Source organism: Peromyscus leucopus, chromosome 3 (genome assembly GCF_004664715.2).
Source record: "Peromyscus leucopus breed LL Stock chromosome 3, UCI_PerLeu_2.1, whole genome shotgun sequence".
In the NCBI taxonomy this organism is placed as follows: Eukaryota; Metazoa; Chordata; class Mammalia; order Rodentia; family Cricetidae; genus Peromyscus; species Peromyscus leucopus.
In genome coordinates, this window is record NC_051065.1 from 121,171,833 (window position 1) to 121,195,219 (window position 23,387).

A 23,387-nucleotide genomic window follows, 5' to 3' on the forward strand; every position below is an offset into this window, starting at 1 on the left:
TGTAATTCCAAGTACATCATCATAAAAATCTTAGGTGCCAGAAGTATGTGGATTTATATTTGTTTCTTTGATTCCATTCTACTTATTAACCTGTCTGTCTTTATGTCAGTACCATGTTGTTTCTATTACTATAGCTCTATATTACAGATTGAAATCAAGGTTGTTGATACCTATAGAAGATCTATTACTGTACAGAATTCATAAGATCTATTATTGTACAGAATTCATACAAAATAGCTATTTACGATATTGAGTATTGTTCTTTCAATGTCTATAAAAGATGATATTGAAATTTTGATGAGGATTGTGCTAAATCTGTAGATTGCTTTTCGTAAGATGGCCATATTTGCAATGTTAATCCTACTGATCAATCTTTCCAACTTCTAATATATTCAATTTCTTTCTTCAAAGACTAGAAACTTTTGTCATAGAGGTCTTTCACTTGCTTGGTTAAAGTTACCTCAAGATATTGTGTTTGATTTGTGGCTGTTATGAACGGTGTTGTTCCCTGATTTCCTTCTCAGCCTGTTTATCATTGAAGGGATACTGATTTTTAAGTTGATTTTGTAGTCAGCCACTTTATTAAAGGTGCTCATAAGCTATAAGAGGTCCCAGGTAGAATTATGAAGTTGCTTATATATGTTATTATATCATCTGTAAATAAAGATACTTTGATTTCTTCCTTTCCAATTTGTATCCCCTTTATCTTTTTTAGTTGTCTTATTACTCCAGGTAGAACTTCAAGAACTATATTGCCCATATATGGAGTGAGTGGATAGCCTTGTCTTGTTCCTGACTTCAGTGAAATGGCTTTGGTTTTTCTCTCCATTTAATTTGAACTTGGGTATAGGCTGGCAGTACCTTGTCCTTATTATGTTTAGATATGACCCTTGCAGCCCTAATCTTTCCAAGACTTTTATCATGAAGGGGTGTTGAATTTAGTCAAAGGCTTTTTCAGTGTCTAATGAGATGATCAGGTGTTTTGTTTTGTTTTTTAGTTTGTTTAAATGATGGATTACATTTAAAGATTTTCATATGTGAAACATCCCTGTATCTCTGGAATGAGGCCTATTTGATCATGGTGGGTGATCTTTTTGATGTGTTTTTGGATTCAGTTTATGAGTATTTAACTAAGTATTTTTGCATTTATATTCATGAGGGAAATTGGTCTGTAATCCTCTTTCTTTGTTGGGTCTTCATGTGATTTGGTTATCAGGGTGACTATTTCCTCATAAAGTGAATTTGGCAATGTTCCTTTTATTTCTACTTTGTGGAATAATTTGAGGAGTATTAGTACTAGCTCTTCTTTGAAGGTCTAGTGGAATTCTGTGCTGAAACTGCCTGGTGCTGGATGGTGGTTGGGAGACTTTTAATGAGTGCCTCTATTTACATTGTGGAATACAGGTTTTTGAAGTATGAACTAATGATTCTTTGGATTTCCTCAGTGTCTGTTGTTATATCCCAATTTTGGTTTCTGATTTTGTTCATTTGAATGTCCTCTCTCTGCCTTTTAGTTAGTTTGGGAAAGGGTTTGTCTATCTTGTTGATTTTCTCAAACAACGAACTCTGTTTCATTGATTCTTTTCATCTATTTTCTTGATTTCAGACCTCAGTTTGATTACTTTGTTCCCTCTATTCCTCTTGAGTGAACTTTCTTTGTTTTGTTCTAGACCTTCCAAGTGTGCTGTTAGTCTTTATTAAGCACTTAGTGCTATGAACTTTCCTCCTAGCACTGCTTTTATTGTGTCCCTTAAATTTGGATATGTTGTGCATTCACTTTTATTTAATACTAGGAAGTCTTTAATTTCTTTCTTTATGTCAACCTTGACCCAGTAGTCTTCAGTAGAGATCTGTTCAGTCTCCATGAGTTTTTAGTATTTCTGATGTTTCTGCTGTTGTTGAAATCCAGCTTTAACCCATGGTAGTTATTTCAATTTTCTTGTATCTGTTGAAATGTCTTGCTTTGTGACTGAATATGTGGTCAGTTTTGGAGAATGTACTGTGTGGTGCTGAGAAGAGAGTGTATTCTTTTGTGTTTGGGTGAAATGATCTGTAAATATATGCTAGGTCCATTTGATTCAGATGTTATATCTGTTAGCTTTAGCATTTCTCTGTTTAGGTCTGAATGACCAGCCAACTTCTGTGAATGGGATATTGAGGTCTCCCACTAGAAATGTGTCTGGGCCAATGAGTGATTTAAGGTTTAGTAGGGCTTTCTTTACAAAAGTAAATGGCCCTGCATTTGGGGCATAGGTGGAAGAACTGCATGATCTTTGTGGATTTTTCTTTTGGTGAATATGAAGTAGCCTTCCTTTCTCTTTTGATTAATTTTAGTTTGAGGTCTATTTTATTAGATATTAGAATGACTATAACAGCTTCTTTCTTATTTCCATTTGCTTGGAAAGTCTTCATCCATTGCTTTACTCTGAAGTAATGTCTATCTTTGATATCGAGGTATGTTTCTTGTATGCAGTAGAGAGATGGATCCTGTTTTCTCATCTATTATGTTAGCTTTTGTCTTTTTGTGGAGGAAATGAGTCTACTGATATTTAAAGATGTTAATAACATCTTTCAATAACAAATAATGTTATATTATTTTATTGTTCACAGTAGTGGTGGTAGTGTTTGTGTGTGTGTGTGTGTTTTAATAGGTGTATTTAACCTCCTTGGCTTGTGGTTTTCTTTCTAGCATCTTCTATAGGGCTAGACTTGTGGATAGATATTGTTTAAATTTGACTTTATCATGGAATATCTTGCTTTCTCAATCTATGATAATTGAACATTTGGCTAGGCTAGGTATAGTAGTCTGGGCTAGCATCTGTGGTTTCTTAAGAGTATGCAAGACATCTGTCCAGGCCCTTCTGGTTTTTAGAGTCTCCATTAAGATATTGCATGTCATTCTAATAGATCTGCCTTTTTTCCAGCCATTTCTTTCCTTTATTTACAGTTTATGTTCAATGCAAATCAATTCCATAACATGAGAAGTTACTATGAATCAAAACATAAATACACAAACACAATATACAATCAAATGGATGTACAGCATTCAGGTACGAGGCAAGAGGGAGTGTTCATTCACACACACACACAGTAGCTTCAGGTCTGTGAGGTCTCCTTGTTTCCAGGTAGGTTTCTAAAGGTGGAGAAAATGACTCTGGTTATCAAGACTACTGTGGCCATATGAGATCCCAGAATGTGTAAGCATCAGTGTGTGACCATGCAAACAAAAGATTTTTTTCAAGGAATGACTACGTTTTAAAAGGTATGTGTGTATCAAGGCATTGGAAAAACTTACTGCAGAACCAAGCCCCCTTTCAGGCACAGAACCAAAGTCAAACTATCTAAAAATATGAACTGATAACCGAAGTATTCCAAATGTGGCTATTCTGATCCATTGTTTTGTTTTTCTCTTTAAAAAAAAAAGTATTTACAGAAATTGTATAAAAGACTTTGTGAATTCGATGCAAGTCGTCTTCTGTCTTCACATCCCAACTGTTAGGTTTATGGTTTTGGCTCCTTTGCATATTTGCCTTTAGAATGTCAAGATTCATAATTTCACCTTCCTAACAGACCACACCTTAAATTATGAAAACCCCTCAACATATGCAGAAATAAAAAGCAGCATTTTGACATTGGCGGAGGTCAACGTAATTCTGCTCTCTGGAACCAGTTTACTTAAGGGGATCTGGCACTCTGGTTGAGTGAAAAAAGATGATGGAAAACACCTACTATTTGACTTTTGAAGTACGATTTATTCAGTGATGGCTGGATTTGGGGTGGGTTCCAATCCATCCTTGCCTGGCACATGTCAATTACTAATAAAGGTCAAATATAATGTCAAGCCTAAAGCCACAGGAGGGGGTATAATGCTCATTTCCAAAGAGAACAGTTCGACAATGTGGAACTTAACTAGAGTTTAGCATATTAAATTAGTAGTAATGGAACAATACACTGAGGATTTAAAGTAACATGTGGTAGTTCCTTCCAACATACACATAAACAGCATCAGAGAAGCCTTTTAATATCACCTAACTGTGTTATGGCCTTATAGGTTGAATGAGCCAATGAAAACAATCTCTACCCTACATCCCATCCTTATCTCTACATAAAACCTATGCTTGATTTCAAGTTACAGTTTTAAGTGTCCACATTTCTTAAGTCACATTCAAGGAAATCACGTCAACTTCAGATGTTATCCCTCTTCATCTTGAACATAAAACTCTAGCAGATTCAATATTGGCATTCACCGTCTGTCACATCCTTCACGTGAATTCTCAAGGTTTTCTGTTGAGGTGTGGTGATAGCAGATTTGATGTGGACCTGTTTCTTCCGGGTCACACTGGACTTGTTTGTGGTTACCATTGGGGTGGGTCTAGAAGATGGGGAAGTAGAGACCATTCTTGGCCCAAGTCTCTAACAGTAGAGATGTAGAAGAAAAAGTGAGACCACGAGGAGACCCGCCGTTGACTGCAGGGCACTGCCACCTGCTTTGGTGGTGGCATTAGTTGGATTTGGGGCAGTAGAGATAGTCTGGTTACTTGAAAACGGTGCAACAGAAGTTTGGTTGCAATAGATCTGTGTGGGCAGGAGCTGTGCCAGAAGCAGCAACCCCAGCCCCAGTCTGGCCACCATCGCTCTGCCCATGTCCGCTCCGTCGGCGCGCGGCGCGACTCTCTGGATGCTCGTGCGTGGAGATCTGCTAGGCTCGCGCGGGCGCAGGCAAGGTCTAGATCTGCCTTTATATGTTACTCAGTCCTTTTCCCTTGCAGTTTTTAATATTCCTTCTTTGTACAGTATGTTTAGTGTTTTGATTATTAGTTGGCAGGGGGACTGAAAATATTTTCTGGTCCTTTGAGCTGATATTCTTCTTCTGTCCCTACTATTCTCAGGTTTGGACTTTAAATAGTATCCCAGATTTCCTGGATGTTTTGTGTTACGAATTTTTTAAATTTAATATTTTCTTTGACCAACGTATCTGTTCCTTCTGTCATATATCTATTCCATCTGTCATATCTTTAATGACTGAGATTCTCTCTTCCACCTTTTGTATTCTTTGGTGATGTTTCAGGCAGTTCCTCTTCACTTACCTAGATTTTTCCATTTCCAAAATTCCTTCAGTTTGTGTTTTCTTTATTTTGTCTATTTCTATTTTCATGTCTTAAACAATTTAATTTTCTTCAGTTTTTTGTTTGTTTGTTTTTTATTGGCTTTCTTGAAGGGATCTATTCATTTCCTCTTTAAGGACCTCTATCATGGTCATGAAATTGGTTTTAAGGTCATTTTCTTGTGCTTTAGATGCTTTGGAATATTCAGGGCTTGCTATAGTATAAAATCTGGGATCCAGTTTTGTTATAGTGCCTTAGTTGATGATTTTGTTCTTATACTGGTGTTTAGGAATCTGGATTTGGGGTGATTATATGTCTAGGTGCCTATTTTCTGAGTTTGTCTTTGTTAGATAGGTATTTTCTTCCTTCGTTTCTGTTTCCTTTCTGGTCTTCTGGTGGGAGCAACCTGTTGTTGAGTAGAGCATCTCTTTCTTAGTTGGGGACTGGAATTTTGACAACAGAATAGTCTCTGATAAACCAGGGGTTGTCTGTCCATGATGGGGGCTGGAGTACTGGCAGCCAGCATGGTCTCTATTCCAACCTGGGTCATCTCCCAGAGTTGGGGCCTGGAGTTCTGGTTGCCGGCATGGCTTCTGGTTTGGCAGGCTGCCTCTGCTGGAATTGGGGACCAGAATATGTTGAGAAAGAAAGGAGGGCTGGTTGGAGAATATGCTGGATGGGCACTGAGAGATTGAGTACAATACAAGGGTGGAGTGGCCTACATGGAGTTCTGGCACTGGACATGGACTCTGTGGAGCATGGTGCTTCCATCAGAGATGATGGGGGTTTAGTTGTTCCATTTTTGGGGGATGCATATTGTTTTCTGGATGTGGCCTTCAATTTATAACACATGTCCTCCCCTAAATTGATGTCCATTCCTCAAAGCCCATGAAACTATCACATCATTACTGATTATATTTATTTTCCAGAGTATAAAATGCCATATTCTGGGTAGGATTGTTCAACATTCTGTGAGTAGTTGTAGGGATTTCAATATATATGTTAAACAACATTACTTGATTTGGGGTGTTCACATGGCATGAGGATCCATCCTGGGTTATATCAGGCTTTTTCTTTTGAGCCACCAACCAGCTCCAAAACCATAACATGAAGACATTATTAATAATGAATGCTCAGCCTAACTTAAGCTTGTTTCTGGCTTTTTAAAATTAACCTGCTTCTCTTTATCTACCTTTTGCCTCACAGTTTTTACCTTTCTTCCTCTGTATCTTATTTTCACTGCTTCTTATGTGTCTGGCTGGCAGCTGCCTGGCTGGCCCCAGTGGTCACTATCTCTTTCTCCCTCTTTTTCTCCTCTATTCTTCTCTCTTCTCTTCTTCTATTCATTCTCTCTCCCAGAATCCCTGACTATCCCTTTCCTGCCTAGCTATTGGCCATTCAGCTTTTTATTAGACCAATCATGTCCCTTAGGCAGGAAAGATGAAACAGCAGCACATCTTTTCATAATTAAACAAATTGAGCATAAACAAATATAGCACATCCTTACACCATTAACAAAGGCAGGAGGAACAAATATAACACATCTGTGCCTAGTTAAAATAATATTCCACAACACTGGGTGGTTCAAAATATCATCATCTAGACAGTACCTTCCCTCTTTTCACTAATTTTTATTTCCTAGTTTTCTTCCCATGAACTCCCGGCACACTGCAGGCAGATACAAGCCTGGCTCAGACTTCACTACATTTCTCTGTTACTTATCAAGGGAAAAGGAAGACCAAAAGATTGAATTAGTTTGGGAGAATGATGGAGAACATATTTGTCTATTCTTTATATGTTCTTTCTTTCCAAAGATTCCCAGTAATAGAACCAAGCTGTCTTGTCAGCTGTCTGGGACAGGTGCTCTTCTTAAGAGGACATCTGAAGAATTTCCAGTGATTCATGTATTGGAGATAAACTTTCTTGTGTCAAAAACAGAATGATAACAGGAAGATCAGCCTTACTTGTCTAATCATCTTACAGAAATCGGGGTGGTCTCCATTTCTCTATCCTCTATGTCCTGTTCCTTAATTAACCCTGATCATGGGAACTACATAGGTAAGCTGTTGAAGACACCTCTCCCCACTCACCCATTAAAGTAAACTTTTAAACCTGTTAGTTTTCATTCAGAAATATTTTAAGCAAAGCTTTCCCTTGTTCATACTCAGTGGATGGATTTAATCTTAGAAAGAAGATAATTTCCATTTTCACCTATGTTATGTTTTTTTTCTTCTATAGTGATGTCCCATTTGTCATGACAAAAGTCAAAACTTACCTATAAATCATTGTTGATGATAAATTAGAAATACTTATAAATTTAGGTTAAGTAAGTATCTATCTGTGTCTCTGTGTGTATTTATTTGTGTGGGTACACTAGTACATATATATTATAATATAATAAATATCATGATATTTTGAGTCCATATCAAGTGAGAGAAGAAATAATTCATTGATATCCCTTTTTATTTATGCCCTATCATTCCAGTATATTTCTTGCTTCCTTTCAAAAGAAATTTTCCATGATATGAAAGTTATCTTAACTCACATTTGAAATTTTCACAGATTTTCCCATAGTCTGCTAATATTCACATAAAAAAAGAAAACTACATATTAGTAAAAATACATTCTTTTGCTCTCTGTAATAGCCACTGCATAAAGAAACCAATGGTCACACAGCCACTATTTGGTAGCTGCAATTATTTCTTTTACTGAAAATATAATTCTATTATATTGGCACAAAAGTTCATTCTATACAGATCTTGACCAGAAAATAATGCTGTGTATCTCTACAACTGAAAGATTCTTAAATATGAGAGGAAGAGAAATCTTCAGATTTAATTCATTTTGGAATCTTATTCTATTAAACACAGTGAATTATAAGGAGGTCCCCCCCCACTATTATGCAAGATGACATACTTTTTAAAATCTTTATTCATACTGTTTTTCTAAAGCACGTTAAACAAGAAAAGTGTTTCATATTTCATACCTAACTTGGAGTCATTAGCTTTCCCATATTTTCTTTGGACTTAGTTACTGTGCTTTCCTCCTTCAAACTAGTTTGTACTTGTTCTGGTTGAGCTATTTACAGTTTTCTAACCTGCATATCAATTTTAGCCCCAGAAGAGATTGAGAGACTAAGCCCAGCCACTGAAATGTGAAGCTGAGCTGACAACTACTTAGCCAATCAGAGGATACTTTTGAAGCATAGAAGGAATATAAGAATTTCTTATTTGTATACACAAGGCTATTCTTTCTTGTTTATACTCTTGTGAGTTGATCTGAAATTTTTAATATGCTACATTTTTAATTTTTATTAAAGTACAATTGTATTCTTTACCTTCCTCCTCTTTTCTTCTATCGTTTCCCATGATCCTCATTCATCTCATATTGATGTCCTCTTTTCCATTGATTATTAAAGATACATACATATACATTAATGTGTACATAAAACACACTCAATCAATTTAATGTGGTTTGTGTTTCTATGATGGAAGGACTGAACATTGCAATTGTATAAATAATGGTGTGACTCATCCCTGGGGAAAGCTAATTCCTGGGCTAAGCTAATTATCTCTCTGTCAACTGTCAATAGCTGCTACTAGGTTTTTGTTACTGCTTTGGTCTTATGTAGGCAAACACATTGTTGAGATATCATGGATGTAAGTTAGCTGTTATTTCTAGGAGGTACAATCTTACAGCAGACTTCTTAGTCCTCTGATTTTTACAATCTTTCTTCTTTCCTTCTTTATAATATTCTGTTAGTCTTAAGTACAAGTTGTGTTATAGATTCATATTTAATAAAAAAATACTTTTACCTTGAAAAAACCCTTAGGTAAAGTAATATCATGATTGCTAATCAAAAATAGATGATTACTTCTTAAATTTGCTTTCCTGTATTCAAAGTTTCATAAATTTTTAACAGAACTAAACATGAATTCAAACAAACCAATCATCAAACACCTAATAACACATTGTTGAATGCTGGACACTTATCCAATTAATCTTGATCATTTAAACTGAAACAGTAGGGGGAAAAGTGTTTATCCACCATAAACACACCACTCATCACTACCAATCTGGTGCAGATATGAGAGTATTATTTCCTTATACACCCTGTGAGTCTCCAGGACACATGGTGAGTATTCTAAAATACAAGTCAACTCGAAGGCTATCAATCTTGTGAAAGTCAAAGGCTCAATTCTGCAAGAAATACCATTTCATATGCCAGCTACATGGCCCAGCTTATGTTAACTGTGCTTTTAAACTATGGCCTTTCAATAGGGTGATACTACAACACTCTCTCTGTGTTTATTCTGCTAGAAAGCCTCAGAGATCTCAAGGAAGTACTTCCTGGTGTATCATGAAGAATATTAGGAAACATTTGGAGGACAGCAAGATAAAAGAGTTGACTGTGAGAAGTTTCATGGAGCATCCATGACTTCCATGGGTGCATTGTTCTCTAATTGTCTCCACATATTCAATTGTATAGAAACTTTCAGTACCACTCCATATTTTCGTGGTAACCTTGCTGTACAATCAAATCAGTGGTCATGGGCAATCAAGTCAATATTCAACCCCTCTCTAAAATTGAAAGACTAGTGATGCCTTGGTCTTTTTTGGAGATCAGCCTTAGTCCTAAAGGTACCTGGGAGGATTTCAGTGATAATTTGGCTCGTTGATAGTCATATTAAGTTTTTAAAATTTCCAAGAATTTAGGAACTGTGTCCTATCAAACAAGGGAAGAAATCAAATGAATATTTTCCAGCATGTCACTATATCTTAGTACTCTTTAAAGCAACCATTGAAAATTCTTCTGTTCCTTGTGTTATTTAAATACCCTAACCTACAAAATTTGAAACTGTAACTTTGTTTTATGTAAAATAGGTGGTCTCTGAAGTGATAAAACACATATACAATTATGTTTACCATGTTGACTGCAAGAAATTAGGTTTTTCTTTTGGTCATTCATAAAGTGCATTAGAGACTATAGATATTCAGAGGTAAACTTTTTAGCTTATTAAGTGTTGCTTGATACAATAAATTGCTATATTATTTTTTCAGAGGGATTTAATTCTATAAATTGCTTACCTTGGGATATTTAAGTTTGTGTGTGTGTGTGTGTGTGTGTGTGTGTGTGTGTGTGTGAATGTGTATGTAGGCTTTTCCATAATATTTATGATAGTAAACCATATAAAGGACTATATTATTTATGTAATTTTGTTTTTCATAATTAATTTAATTTTAAATCCATTCATGGACTTGACTTTACTCCCTAAGCTGTATAACTTACTGGATTGATGCTAAGATAAATGATTTTATTCAATTTCTTGAACTATTGATGCAGATTGCTTTGTAACTTTTACATGACAGGTATCAGATCAAAATTTACCATTTCTATTCCATTTAGTAGGAACCCAAGCTATAGCATTACTCTATTGTAGTTTGACGTGGAATAATCATTTATAATCTCTTTTTTTTTTAAGAATCAAATAAATACATGGAAGTCCTAGACTGTAGCAACCTCAAATATTAAAGGTTGATGGCACTCTCCTATGTTTTTTGTTTTTATTATCTTTTAATCATTCTTGACAAAGGAGGTTTCAAGCAACAAGTAAGCCACATAATGACAGTGGCAACATCAGATTTTAAAATGTCACTATTTATGTATCCTCAAGATGAGAGGACTATTTCTGTGTGTTTAGTTGACTTACAGATGCCTTGTACTGACTAGTGCATTAAACATCTTAATAAGGAAAAGGATTTTATCATGAAAATGGTGCCAAAGTCTTAAGTCTGGTAACTATCATAAGGGTATTAAAGGCTTATGCATTACACTGTCCCCTAAGTTAAGGAAGCTGTCAAGGCTCAATTTCTAGCAGTGTCTGAATGTGATTTAACTGGATATTTGGTGATTAAATATCTGTTGCTATGCATTCCTGGGCAGATTAACTCTACTTAACTGAATTCTCTCTCAATATTTGTTTCATATAATTCCCCAGACTGTCTTAGCTTATGTTTAAATAACTCAAAAGTTATTTCATGTGGAAAATCAGGAAATTTAAACTTCAAATTTCAGTGTTATTAAGCTTTTCTTCTTGAGCAATCTAATGATAGGGTGTCAATGTGGGATGTTACTAACAATGTGAAGAACATTTAATGAGTGTATGAATATGCAGAATGATATTAAAGAGCCTTTGGAAAAGCCCAGAGCCTCCCATAGATCTGCTTTTACTTAATTTAACTCCAGCAACAATTTCTACAATGCCGGTTTGTAAAGTATCCTCATTAAGTATGATCTGCAAACATCTCAACGTGTTGGACATGTTTTATTAAGCAACTGATCATCTCATCCTTACTTATCATGTGGAAATACAGAGAATTTAGCTGAGATGGGTGAAAGTGGAAGGGAAGATGAGAAATCTGCCTTGAAAAAGGTTGATTCAGTTGAGAATCAACTATAATTCTGTTAACAGTAATCCTTGTATTCTTACATTTTTAATGATGCTTCACGTTTAAGTGATATTATTTTACTTCTAGTAAAATATGCATAGTATTTAATTACTGACTTGAGTCTTCACAAATAGATACAAAGAACATCCCCAGTGTTCTGTACCCTTCACTATCATGTAGACACAGACCTCTTTCAGTTTCCCAGATTGAAATAACATATCTTTTAAATAGTAGTTTTCCATACTCTTTTATTTAAAAAAAAATTTATTGAAACTTTGTGGATTTCACATCATGCATCCCAATCCCACCCATCTTGCTTTCAGCCTCTGCACTTGCAAACTCCTCCACAAATCAAGATTTGTAAGTAGAGCCAAAGAACAAACAAAACAAATAACAGCAACAACAAAAGCAAATTAAAAAACAGACAAATAAATCTAGGCGAGGGAAGCTCTGGTGTGACCCAGAGAGTCACACAGTATACTCTTCAGTCCATACCTCTTTATTTGCAAGTGTTCATTGCAATGAGTCATTGGTCTGGTTCGCGGCCTCTGGTTTCTGCTACACTATTGATGCTGGGCCCTCACTGGGACTCCTCTTGGATATCCTACTGTTGCCTTGTGTCGTGAAGATCCTGTAGATTTGGACCTGCAGGAGCGGCCCCTCCACATGCTCCAGCGGTTCACAGATGAGGTGGGTATTGGAGTTGGCTACCTTGTAGTCCTGGTTCTGGGCCTGGGTGGTAGCTAGGTTGGTCAGCCTACCAGCTTTCCCTCATCACCACCTCCTGGGCGAGCTCTCCAGCACTGCCCTGCCTAGCTCACCGAATGTAGCAGACACTAAGGATAGGGGCCATTTCTCCTGTTATCACATGCCAGGGGCCAACTCACTTGCACTCACACCACCAGGGCCAGCTCTACTCTTTTGCCCAGGTGAGGTGCAGGGCCCACTCTCTGGATTGCTGCCCTTGGTCAGGGGCAGGGCCAGCTCTTCTGTTCTCTGGACCCCAAGGTCAGCTATCCTGCCTCTTGCAGGTGGTAAGGGATATGAGGAGAGGGCGTATTTCCCTTATCTTTGCCATCCCATGGCCTATGAGGAACGGGGTGGGGGCAGCCCTTCTACTCTCACACCAACAGGCTGGGTTCACCTGTGCCCCTGCCAAAAGGGTCAACTCCAGTGTGCTTCTCGGCAAGGTGTGCATTCTTCCCTGTGCTGCAGCTAGTGAGGGGAAGGACCAGTTCTCTCACTCTTCTGGTCCTGGGGCCAGCTCTCTCACCTGCCATAGGTGGCAAGAGGTGAGGGGAGGGGAGGCATTTTTCCCTCACCCATGCCACCACATGGCAGAAGGCAAGTGGGGGTAAGTCCTTTTTCTCTCACGGTCCCTGTGCCTGAGACCTTGCCAACAGGGTCAGCTCTATGTGCTTGCCAGTTGAGGTGCAGGCTCTGCTCTCCCAAGTGCTGCTGCAAGTTGAGGGCAGCACCAGTTCTCCCAATCTCATGATCTCAAGTCTACCTCTCCCACTTATCACAGGCAATGAGGGGCAGGGGAAGGCAGAGGACATTTCTCCCTTGCCCACTCTACTGCATGGCAGATGAACGGTATTCCCTATATTCTTAACCTGAGAGCAGCTTATCCATGCTTTAATTCTGTTTTTATGATTCTATTTATGGTAACATTATGTTTAAAATAAGGGAAATTTACCATATTCATCACCCATTACTGTCTTAGTAACTTAGCGTAATGCTTTAATCACTCACACATTTTTTAGCTTGTGATGAAATGTACTTTTATTTTGAGGAACAGTAATGCATTGCATGTGTTTGCCACATTTTGTTCCATGCATTCACTAATTAACACCCCTATTATTTTTATCTTTTTATTATTACTGTGAATAGTTCTTCTACAGACATAGTATACAGAGTTAATTTCCTGCTTTTAATTCTGTTATGTCAGAAGCAGAATTGTTATGTCACATGTTAATATTGTGGTGTCACCACACTCTCATTGCCTGTACATTGTTGCTTTATGTTTTCTTACTAGTAGTGTGTGTGGTGTTGTGTGTGTTATCTCCCTCTCTTCCTCTCTCACTCTGTGTGTGTGTGTGTGTATGTGTGTGTGTGTGTGTGTGTGTGTGTGTGTGTGTGTGTGTGTTTGCCTGCTAGTCCATATGAAATGGATTTTGTTGGAAAGCCATACTTGGTTAATCCTTATGCTGTGTCTAAGAAATGACTGTTACAGTCGTTGTCTATTGTTTATTGTTGGAAAAATAATACTTAGATTCCTGATGATATACAACAGGTATTCTTATCCTCAGACCAATTTATTCTTTCAACAAGTTACACAAAGAGGCCTTTTACCTCTTCTTTACTATTATATAGATGATAGTTACAAGAGCTTACAGCCTGGCAGAGGACCTCAACAAGATAAAAAGTAATTGATATCATTGTACAGAAAGCCCTTGTGCTTGTAGAATATGCAGGCAGTGTAAATAGATCAGTGTGTTTATATCTGGGATAGTTTTCCAAATTGTAATTTTAATAATTTATTTTTAGATTATAAATATGTAATTTTATCATTTTCCTCTTCCCTTTCATACTTTATAACTTGTCATATATACCTCCTTATACTCTTTGAAATTCATGACTGATGTTTTCATTAATTGTTGTTACATATATATATGTGTGTGTGTGTCTCATATATATACATACTAAGTACATAAATACAGTCTATTTATTCTATTTATTATTACTTGTATGTATGTTTTCAGGACTGACCACTTGGCATTAGATAACCAATCGGTATGGTCTTCTCCCTGGGGAAAAATACTTCTCCTATTCTAAGCATTTCTTAGTTGGCTGTAGTATTTTGTATAGGGTTGGGGCCTTTTAGGCATTTTCCCATCCATGTTAGCATGTTTATTGTTCTTGTTCTTGTTTGTATCATTTTTTGTTGTATTTTTTTATTTTATAATTTAATTTAATTTTACATATCAGCCATGGATTCCCTTGTCCTCCCCCTCCCCCTCCCCCCACGCCTTCCCCCAGCCCACCCCCCATTCCCATCTCCTCCAGGGCAAAGACTCCCCTGGGGATTGAGTTCAACCTGGTAGATTCAGTTCAGGCAGGTCCACTCCCCTTCTCCCAGGCTGAGCTAAGTGTCCCTGCATAAGTCCCAGGTTCCAAACAGCCAGCTCATGCACTGAGGACAGGTCCCTTTCCCACTGCCTGGATGCCTCCCAAACAGTTCAAGCTAATCAACTGTCTCACTTATCCAGAGGGCCTGATCCAGTTGGGGCCTCCTCAGCTATTGGTTCATAGTTCATGTGTTTCCATTCATTTGGCTATTTGTCCCTGTGCTTTTCCAATCTTGGTCTCAACAAAAATCTTGCTCATACAAACCCTCCTATTTCTTGCCAATTGGACTCCTGGAGCCCCACCTGGGGCCTGGCCGTGGATCTCTGCATCGGTTCCTTCAGTCATTGGATGGGGTTTCTAGCAGGACAATTAGGGTGTTTGGTCATCCTATCACCAGAGTATATCAGTTTGTGCTTTCTCTCACCCATTACCAGTAGTCTACTGCTACTCACAACTCCAGGGAGGCTACCTAGAAAACAGGACCCTAAGAAAGACACAGGGATCACCCAATGACAGAGACATGCATGAGATCTACATGAACAACCTGGATGTGAGTTGGGGTAATGAATGGCAAGGTTTGAGGGAAAGAGAGCTTAGGGGAGTGGGCGATCCCAGCTGGATCAAGAACAGAGAGGGAGAACAAGAAATAAGAGATCATGATAAATGAAGACCACATGAGAATAGGAAGAAGCAAAGTGCTAGAGAGGTCTATAGAAATCCACAAAGATACCTCCACAATAGACTACTGGATCATTTTTAGGCAGTCATGTTGGTAAGATTTTATGTTTGGAGCTTCTGTCATTACTGGGAAACAGACTCACAACAAAGTACCTGTTTCTCTGGGTCTTACAATCTTCTCACCATATTCTGCAATGATTTCTGAACCTTAGTTATCGGAGTTGTATTATAGATGTATGCCCTGGGACTTGGCTTCACAACACTAAATTTTGATTGGTTGTGTTTTTCCTGCAATGATCACTAAATGTGGAAAAAAGATTCCTTGATGAGGGGTGAAGACTACACATACTGTAAATGTAAGACAAATATTTAGAATGCAGTTAGGCATTGTTGTGTTTTAGTAAAATGGTAGATATAGGTTCTCTTCCAGTATTCATGACTTCACTAGCCCTGGGTAGCTGGCTAGGTTTCCAGAACTAGGCATGATTTCTCTCCTGTTCAGTGGGTCTTAAGTCCAATTAAAGGGATGTTAATTTACCACTAAGGTATGACACTACTTCACTCTTGGGGTCATCATGCTATGTTGTTTGTTGCTGTGGTTCATAGGTGGTATAGTTGGGTAGGATTTTCCCCCTACTCTGGAAGCTTGCATGATACCCTATGCTACCGTAAAAGCTAGTCCTCAGGGAGGAGACTTTCAAATCAGTTGCAGCTCAAGGCTTTCTGAGGCATGCATCTGGAGTGCATAGTCTCTTCAATAATTGAGACTTACCTTCAAACTTTGGGATACCAAAAATGTCAATAACAGCAGCCTTTAATGTCTTGAGTGTCTCTTAGACAACCATTGACAACAACTCAAAGGAGGGCTTCTCATGCCTGGTGTTGGAATATTGTTAGATGATCTTTAGCTCTATGTGAGAGCATTGACAATCCAGACAGAAAATTTTCTTGTGAACTGTATATGTCTGTTTATGTGAATTATGTGTATTTTAGGTATTTTTAGTTATATAGATAATGGTACACTCTTTATGACTTTTCCAGCCACCCTTACAGTTATTTTTCCTCTTCTCTCCTTCTGTGCTTATCATCCCCCTCCACCTGAGTTAGATCCCTCTGACCAGAACTATATTTGGCCTCACAGAATTAGGATTAGAATTAGGCTTCTGGTATTTATTTGATAGTCAGGACAATACACAGAGCAGTAAGTTCAGTCCCATTGAAACTCACTTTTATAAATAAAAGATGATTCATATAAATGTCCCACTGATGTTTTAGGGATGGAGCTGTTTTGGACACACACTAGCATCAAATTACTGTGTAGTTTGAGGAGTTCTTTGAATCCTGATCTTCCTGCTTCTACCTCCCAAATGCTGGAATTACAGGTATAAGGTACAGTGGCTTGTTTGTATAGTGCTGGAAATTGAACATGGGGCATTATGCACACTAAGCAAGCACTCTACCAAGCAAACTGTTGCCCAAATCCTGCTCCTTTGATGTTTACATCTATATGCTAATCATTAATTTTGTAGTTTATGTATAATATACTAACATACAGAATCTTTTGTTTTTCTCTTATCAAATGATTGGACACTTTTCAGTGAAACTCTCATAAAAAAAGGTGGTATTAGAAATGTTCTTTTTTTTTTTTTACTTTTTATTAATTGTTTGTGAATTTCATATCATGCACCCCAATTGCACTCATCTCCCTGTCCCTCATTATTTGCCCTCTGCTCTTGAAACGTCTTCCCAAAAGAAAGTAAAACAAAAAATAAATAAATAAAAATTAAAAGTAAAAATGCGAATTAAAAAAAAGTCTCAAAGTAGAACTGTTATGTGTCATGGTTTATCACCCACTCTACCCTTTTGCCCAAATAACTTTACTAATGTTTACTGCAATGAGTCTTTTGTCTGGTTTGAGGACTCTGGTTTCTGCTACATTATCAATACTGGAGCTGCGCCATGACTCTTCTCAGCTATCCTGTTTTTGCCCTGTGTCATGGAGTTCATGTAGTTTTGGGTCTGCAAGGCAAGCACCTCATGTGTTACAGCAGTTTTCAAATGGGGGAGATGTTGAGGTGAGCCAACTCAAATCCCTGGATCTGGGCCTGTGTGGTGGTAGCTGAGCTGGTCAGGCTGCTTGTTCTCCTATGCCCATTCCACAAGGGATAGCTCTCCTACTTTGCTCAGGTGAAGGGCAGGGCCAGCTCATTCACTCTCACAATTTTAGAGCCAGTTCTCCCACACTGCACAGAAGAGGGACAGGGACAGTTCTCCAATGCTTATGCCCACAGGCCTAGCTCACCTTTATGCACACCACCAGGGTCAGCTCTACTGTGTTGGCGAGGAAAGGGGCCTACTCTCCTGAGTACTGCAGCCAATAAGGTGTAGGGCCAGCTCTTCTGTGCTCATGCCCAAGAAATGTAATTCTTGTTTGTATATAAAACTGAAACTCTAACACACAATGGTTTGGAACTATATTATAAGAACACCTAAAAAAGCTCACACATTAAATTTAGTAGACAGCCTGTGGTGCTTTTCAGGGAATAGTCTAGAAAAATAGGGATAATGAAGCCACTATAGTATAGACACTCTGGAATTACAAAGATTGTACTGGATATGTCTCCACAATTGGGACAGATCTGCTGTGGAATAATCATTTTGTACACTATGTGACTAAATATTGCTATGATTAGTTTAATAAAAAAGCTCACTGGCCAATAGCTGAAGAGGATAAAGTTAGGTGGGAAAGTCAAATTGAGAATGATAGGAAAGAAGTGCAGAGTCAGAGGAGAATACCATCAGGGCATGTAGAAAATGAGGTAATGAGCCATGAGCCATGTGGCAAAGCATAGATAAGAAGTACGGGTTTTAAGTGTAAGAGTTAGGTAGTAACAAGCCTGAACTACTGTTTGAGCATTTATAACTTATATTAAGTCTCTGAGTTAACTATTTGGGAAGCAACTGCTGGTTATTTGAGAGCAGGTAGTCAACAGGGAAACTTCCACCAACACAGATCTTCTTGCTAGGGGTGTGGACAGCTTTCCACTACTGTAACAAAGTAACTGAAGCAAGTAACTTATAAGGGTAGTCATTTCTGATATATGATTTCAGAGGATTCAACCTGCAGCCACTTGCCTCTGTTGCTTTGGGCCTATCACAATACCTCCATCAAGACAGGGACAGGAGACAGAAAGAGAAGGAGGGAAGAAAATGGATTGTGTCTCAGTATCCCATTGAATGGCTTGTTCCTTTTTGACAACTACTTAATTTTCTTGCATTAGGATCTATATCCTACAGATCTCACCATGTCCCAGAAGCACAAAAAGTCAAATATAGACATTAACAGGACCCTCTTTACCTATATCATTTCCTAATATCAAGTTGTGGTATTAGGCATCTTCTCATTGCTTGGTCCAAAGAGAAGATCAAATCAACCCAGAGACTAAATATCTCCCCAAATGTGTAAGTATATATCTCAATGGTCCTAACATGTTTCCATTGGGCCCCACTTGCTAAAGGCTCCAACACTTGCTGGCAATGTCACAGGCTAGTAATCAAGGCTTTGGTACAGATATTTTGGGGCACATTGATGATGATAACCATAGCAGCATCCATAAGATATGAATACAAGGTATGAAATAAGACACTGGAAAAGCATGGTGTCACAGAGGCTTTCTTAAATGCATGAGACACTGAGGAGCAACTTGAGGAAAACCTAGAAATGAAAGATAACCTCACTCATGAAATAAGACAGAGTAATTTGTTAGTCACCTAGAATTGCAATAAAGGATCATGGCATAGGTCTTCCCCCAAATGCCTCCAGTTAAAGAGCTTAGGCGATAACACCTTCATTTCAGCATTTGATACCATGGAACCAAGCTGTTCATCTGACTTATGGAAAGTATGAGTAAACAACCACATTTTAAGCCTGTAGTCTGTCTTGTTATTTATTGTGCAATAGTAGAAAAATAATGCAGAATATAATTTAGGAAATAAATTAGCCATGGGTTAACCAGTCAAAAGAATTAATGTTGTGGGATGTCTTAGAAATTGATGAAAAACACAAAGATTGTCACCATCACAAGCATCACCCAAAGGGCCTAGAAGATTCTGCTTCATATTGGAGAACTCATTGTAGTTCAAACATCTATTTTTAAGAAGATTATTCCTTCTGATTGATGGATGCTCCTGTAGCTTCCATTTCTAGATTGTTGTTCTAAATGGGAGGAGAATTTGGAGATAAAGTGCTAAAAGAAGTATGTTTGGGAGACCTACTAATTGGGCAGAGTTGGTTTAATGTTCTCTATAAACAAAATCCTGGACAATGAAGATATCTGCATTGACTAATCTATTCCCCCGCAGCTTGCATTCCATCAAATAAGGCATTTCCTCCCTACAAAGAAACACTGTCTTTTTTTTTTTTTTAAATGGGGAAGAGGGGCAGAAAAGGTGATGCAAACTCCCTGCCATTGAACAGCTACTGTATTCAATGATGGAAGCAGACTATAGGGCATACTGACATAGACTGCTACTCTACTTTTCCTTCTATAAGAGTCATCTTCAGGGAATCAGATAAAGTGTCCACTTAATCATTGATCAGAACTCCTACATAGAAAGATCAATAATTTAAAAAGTATTATGATTATTTTACTAGTATTTCCATCCCATTAATGATTGGCTTATCTTGGGGGGGGTAATGTATATTTTATCAAAGGTTAAGTCACTCTCTTGAAGTCCACTCAACTAAAGAACATTTCACTGTCATAAAAGCCTGCAGTTCCTTCATAGAGACACATCTGGGAGCCATTCAATAAATGGATTTGCTTTGAGTGAAGAAGGTAGTAACATATTCAACTTGATAAGTAGAGCTAACCCCCTGATTCTGTTCCATACTGCCTCTGTAGTTGAGAGGCAGAGATGGGAGGTTTTTGATGTTTGAGGACATATGTTGTCACATTCATTATTCACCTTCATGACTATCAAGTCCTTCTTTATAGTTCATTAACAGTGTACTACAGTTAGGAGGAGGCATGAATCTTGATTCACTAGTTTCATTCACTTAAGGATTATCAGTATTCGTTCATGTTTTCTTTCTTGTCCGATGTTCTATCTAGAAGTAGTGTGTACCACAAAACCAGATTCATGTTTTCTTCCTTTGAATTCCATGGGTATAACCATTTTGTAATTTTTAACATTCTTTGTTAACTGATACTTATGTGTAAGATATTGTGAAAAACTAAGATCAGCTTCCTATGTGGAGTGATTTGGCCTTATATTTAAGCAGATATAAAAGCTTAGAGATAACAACCAATCATGACAAAAAATATAATAAGATAACAAAACCCATCACATTAAAGCTGTGCATGGCAACCCAATAGTAGGAAAAGAGTCTGAGAGCAGGCACAGAAACTAATTAAACCTCTTATTTAAGTTAACATAGTTTACATGTATAAAAGATAAAAAAATAAACTCTAATCATTAGCTTTATGCTATGTGCATATGTTCACATATGATCCCTGTTCCTTTAAAAAACAAAGCCCACATTTATGTACATCTTTCTTTGGCAGACAACTAGGAAACCCATGCATTCAATATTTTGTACATCTTTTAAATGAAACATACATGTAAATCCACATTTCTTTTACAAAATTTCCTCTTCTAAAAGGATACAGCAGAGGTTTTATTCTGCATTCTTTCTTTCCATGACTTTCAATGAGTTTGTGAATGCTAATCTGAAACTTGTCCTCAGTTCAAGGCCTTATTTTGAAGAATGTCATAGATGATTGTCTATAGGGCTGTGGGCAAAAAGGATCATCTTTATGTATATACCAAGTACCCCTGATACTTGCCTCTTTTATCTACCATTATAGTAGACAAAAGTTAGGTTTGAATGTTCTAAAAAAAATACCATGGAGAACACAGCATATAGGTGGGACAAGGAGAGAGGAGAATTGGGGAAACAGGAAGAAGAGGGAGAGACACTGCAGCCCCACCAGGACAAGCAACATGTAAAGACGCCAGTAAGCCACCAGCCACGTGGCAAGGTATAGATTTATAAAAATGGATTAATTTAAGATATAAGAACAGTTAGCAAGAAGCCTGCCACAGCCATACAGTTTATAAGTAATATAAGCGTCTGAGTGATTATTTTATACATGGATTGTGGGACTGCGGGCCTTGGTGGAGCCTGGAGAGAAGCCCTCCAGCAACAACAGCAAGACAGGACAAACACACTGCAGAGAGTTGTCACTGCAACAAAGGTGACGCTACGTGTCTACTATCTATGAACCCAGGCAAACACTGCAGGGAGTTGCCATTGTAAGAAAGGCGATGCCACATGTCTACTGTCTATGAATCCCTAAGACTGTGAGTAGATTAATCGCTACAAGAGGCCACGGTCCTTGTGTTCTGGTTACCTCTTCATAGCTCTACTTCATCCCACCTGAAATACCTTGCTATGGGATGAAATTTCAAAATGAGCCTTATTGGGGCACATTTAAACTCTTAGCTCCTAACAAGTTAATAAATGCTTTTTTCCCTCTACTACATTAAGAGAACACTACTGTAACTTTCTTTCAGAGGTAAAAAATGAAAGCACAGAGTTAGCTTGTTTGATCTAGTGCCCTAGACTGTAATTGAGCTAAGACCTCAACCTGCACAGTCTGAATCTTACACCCTCAAGCACTTCACCAGCTCATTTCCAATTTCTATGACATAGTCAGAAAATCTTAGACTAAAAGACGTTTTAAAAGGTCAACTAGTTTTAGGTACAATTTGGTGAAAAACTTATTTAAATGTATGTTAGTTATTACATTTCACAATAATACTAAAGTGTTTCATAGAACATTTTATCACATTTACAGTGCCATGGGTTAGGCTCACACATTTCTTTTGCCTGTTAACATCAACATAACACTGAGATGGGACATGATCTCCTAATGTGCCTTCCGCATTACTTCTCAGCTTGGTTCCCAAGGTTAGAGATTTTATCATAGTTTTACCTATAGTGTACAGTTTTATGTTCAAATCTACTTGTTGAAAGCCTCTTTGTACAGAACATCATGCTAAATTCATCACAGGGAAACAAAACCATGTTTTTCAAGCTATGGGTGCTTTGGTTGATTTACCTTGGATTAAAATTCTTTTAGAGTTTCCTGACATATGTTAATTGTGCATATCAATGGGATTCAATATGAGAATTAGTATAAACTAATCAAATTCATTCACACTTATTCTACAATCCCAACACATATCTACACTCCCTCCCTACATACTTCTAGATCTCACTATTCTGTAGTCATGTTAATATTTTTTTTGTTTTTGCATATGAAAGAGCTGTGGTACTTGTCTTTCTGTCATGGCTTACTTCACTTAACATATAACTTCTAGCCTTTTTCATTGTGCTGTAAATGACAAAATTTTATCCTTCCTTAATTATTGTATGTGTGTTTTGAGTGTGGGTGCACAGGTGTGTGTACACTCACAAACATATGCATGTGTGTCATTTTCTTTATTCATCTGATAAAGACTACATGTACTGATTCCAGGTTTTTGGTGTTTTGGAGAATAGTACTACAAGACAATAGGTAATCAGGAATTCTTTGTTAATATGATACAATATTTTGGATATATACCCCAAGTCTGGACAGCTAAATTATATACTACATGTGTCTTTGAGTATTTTTTAAATATCTTTATTATATTTGTGGCAGAGGGTATTGGTGTGCACATGCCACATGAAATTTTGGAGGTTAGAAGCTAACTAACAGAAGTCTGTTTTGTCATTAGACCTTACTGTTAAGAGTCAGCTAATTCCACTTTTCCCTTTTTTGTTGTTCTGATTAGACAATGTGGACTTTGAATTATTTCTATATTGTTTCTTACAGTGTCTTCCTCCTCTCCAATCATATCCTCAGCTAAAGGTCAATTTGTTTTTGTTTTTCATTTTCCTTTATAATCTTGTGATTTAACATTATAAAATGTTCTCATTGTTTCAAGGTATGTTCTGGAAACTGACTATAA

General features: G+C 37.6%; 1 protein-coding gene across 1 annotated transcript; it reads right to left on the reverse strand.

Annotated features, from left to right (window-relative positions):
- Positions 1 to 4,403: 4,403 nt before the first annotated feature.
- LOC114705042 (signal transducer CD24-like) lies at positions 4,404 to 4,678 on the reverse strand. The gene has a single exon (XM_037203448.1). It carries the CDS (start codon positions 4,642 to 4,644, stop codon positions 4,414 to 4,416), a length of 231 nt encoding a protein of 76 aa, XP_037059343.1. The 5' UTR covers positions 4,645 to 4,678; the 3' UTR covers positions 4,404 to 4,413.
- Between the last annotated feature and the right edge of the window lie 18,709 nt (positions 4,679 to 23,387).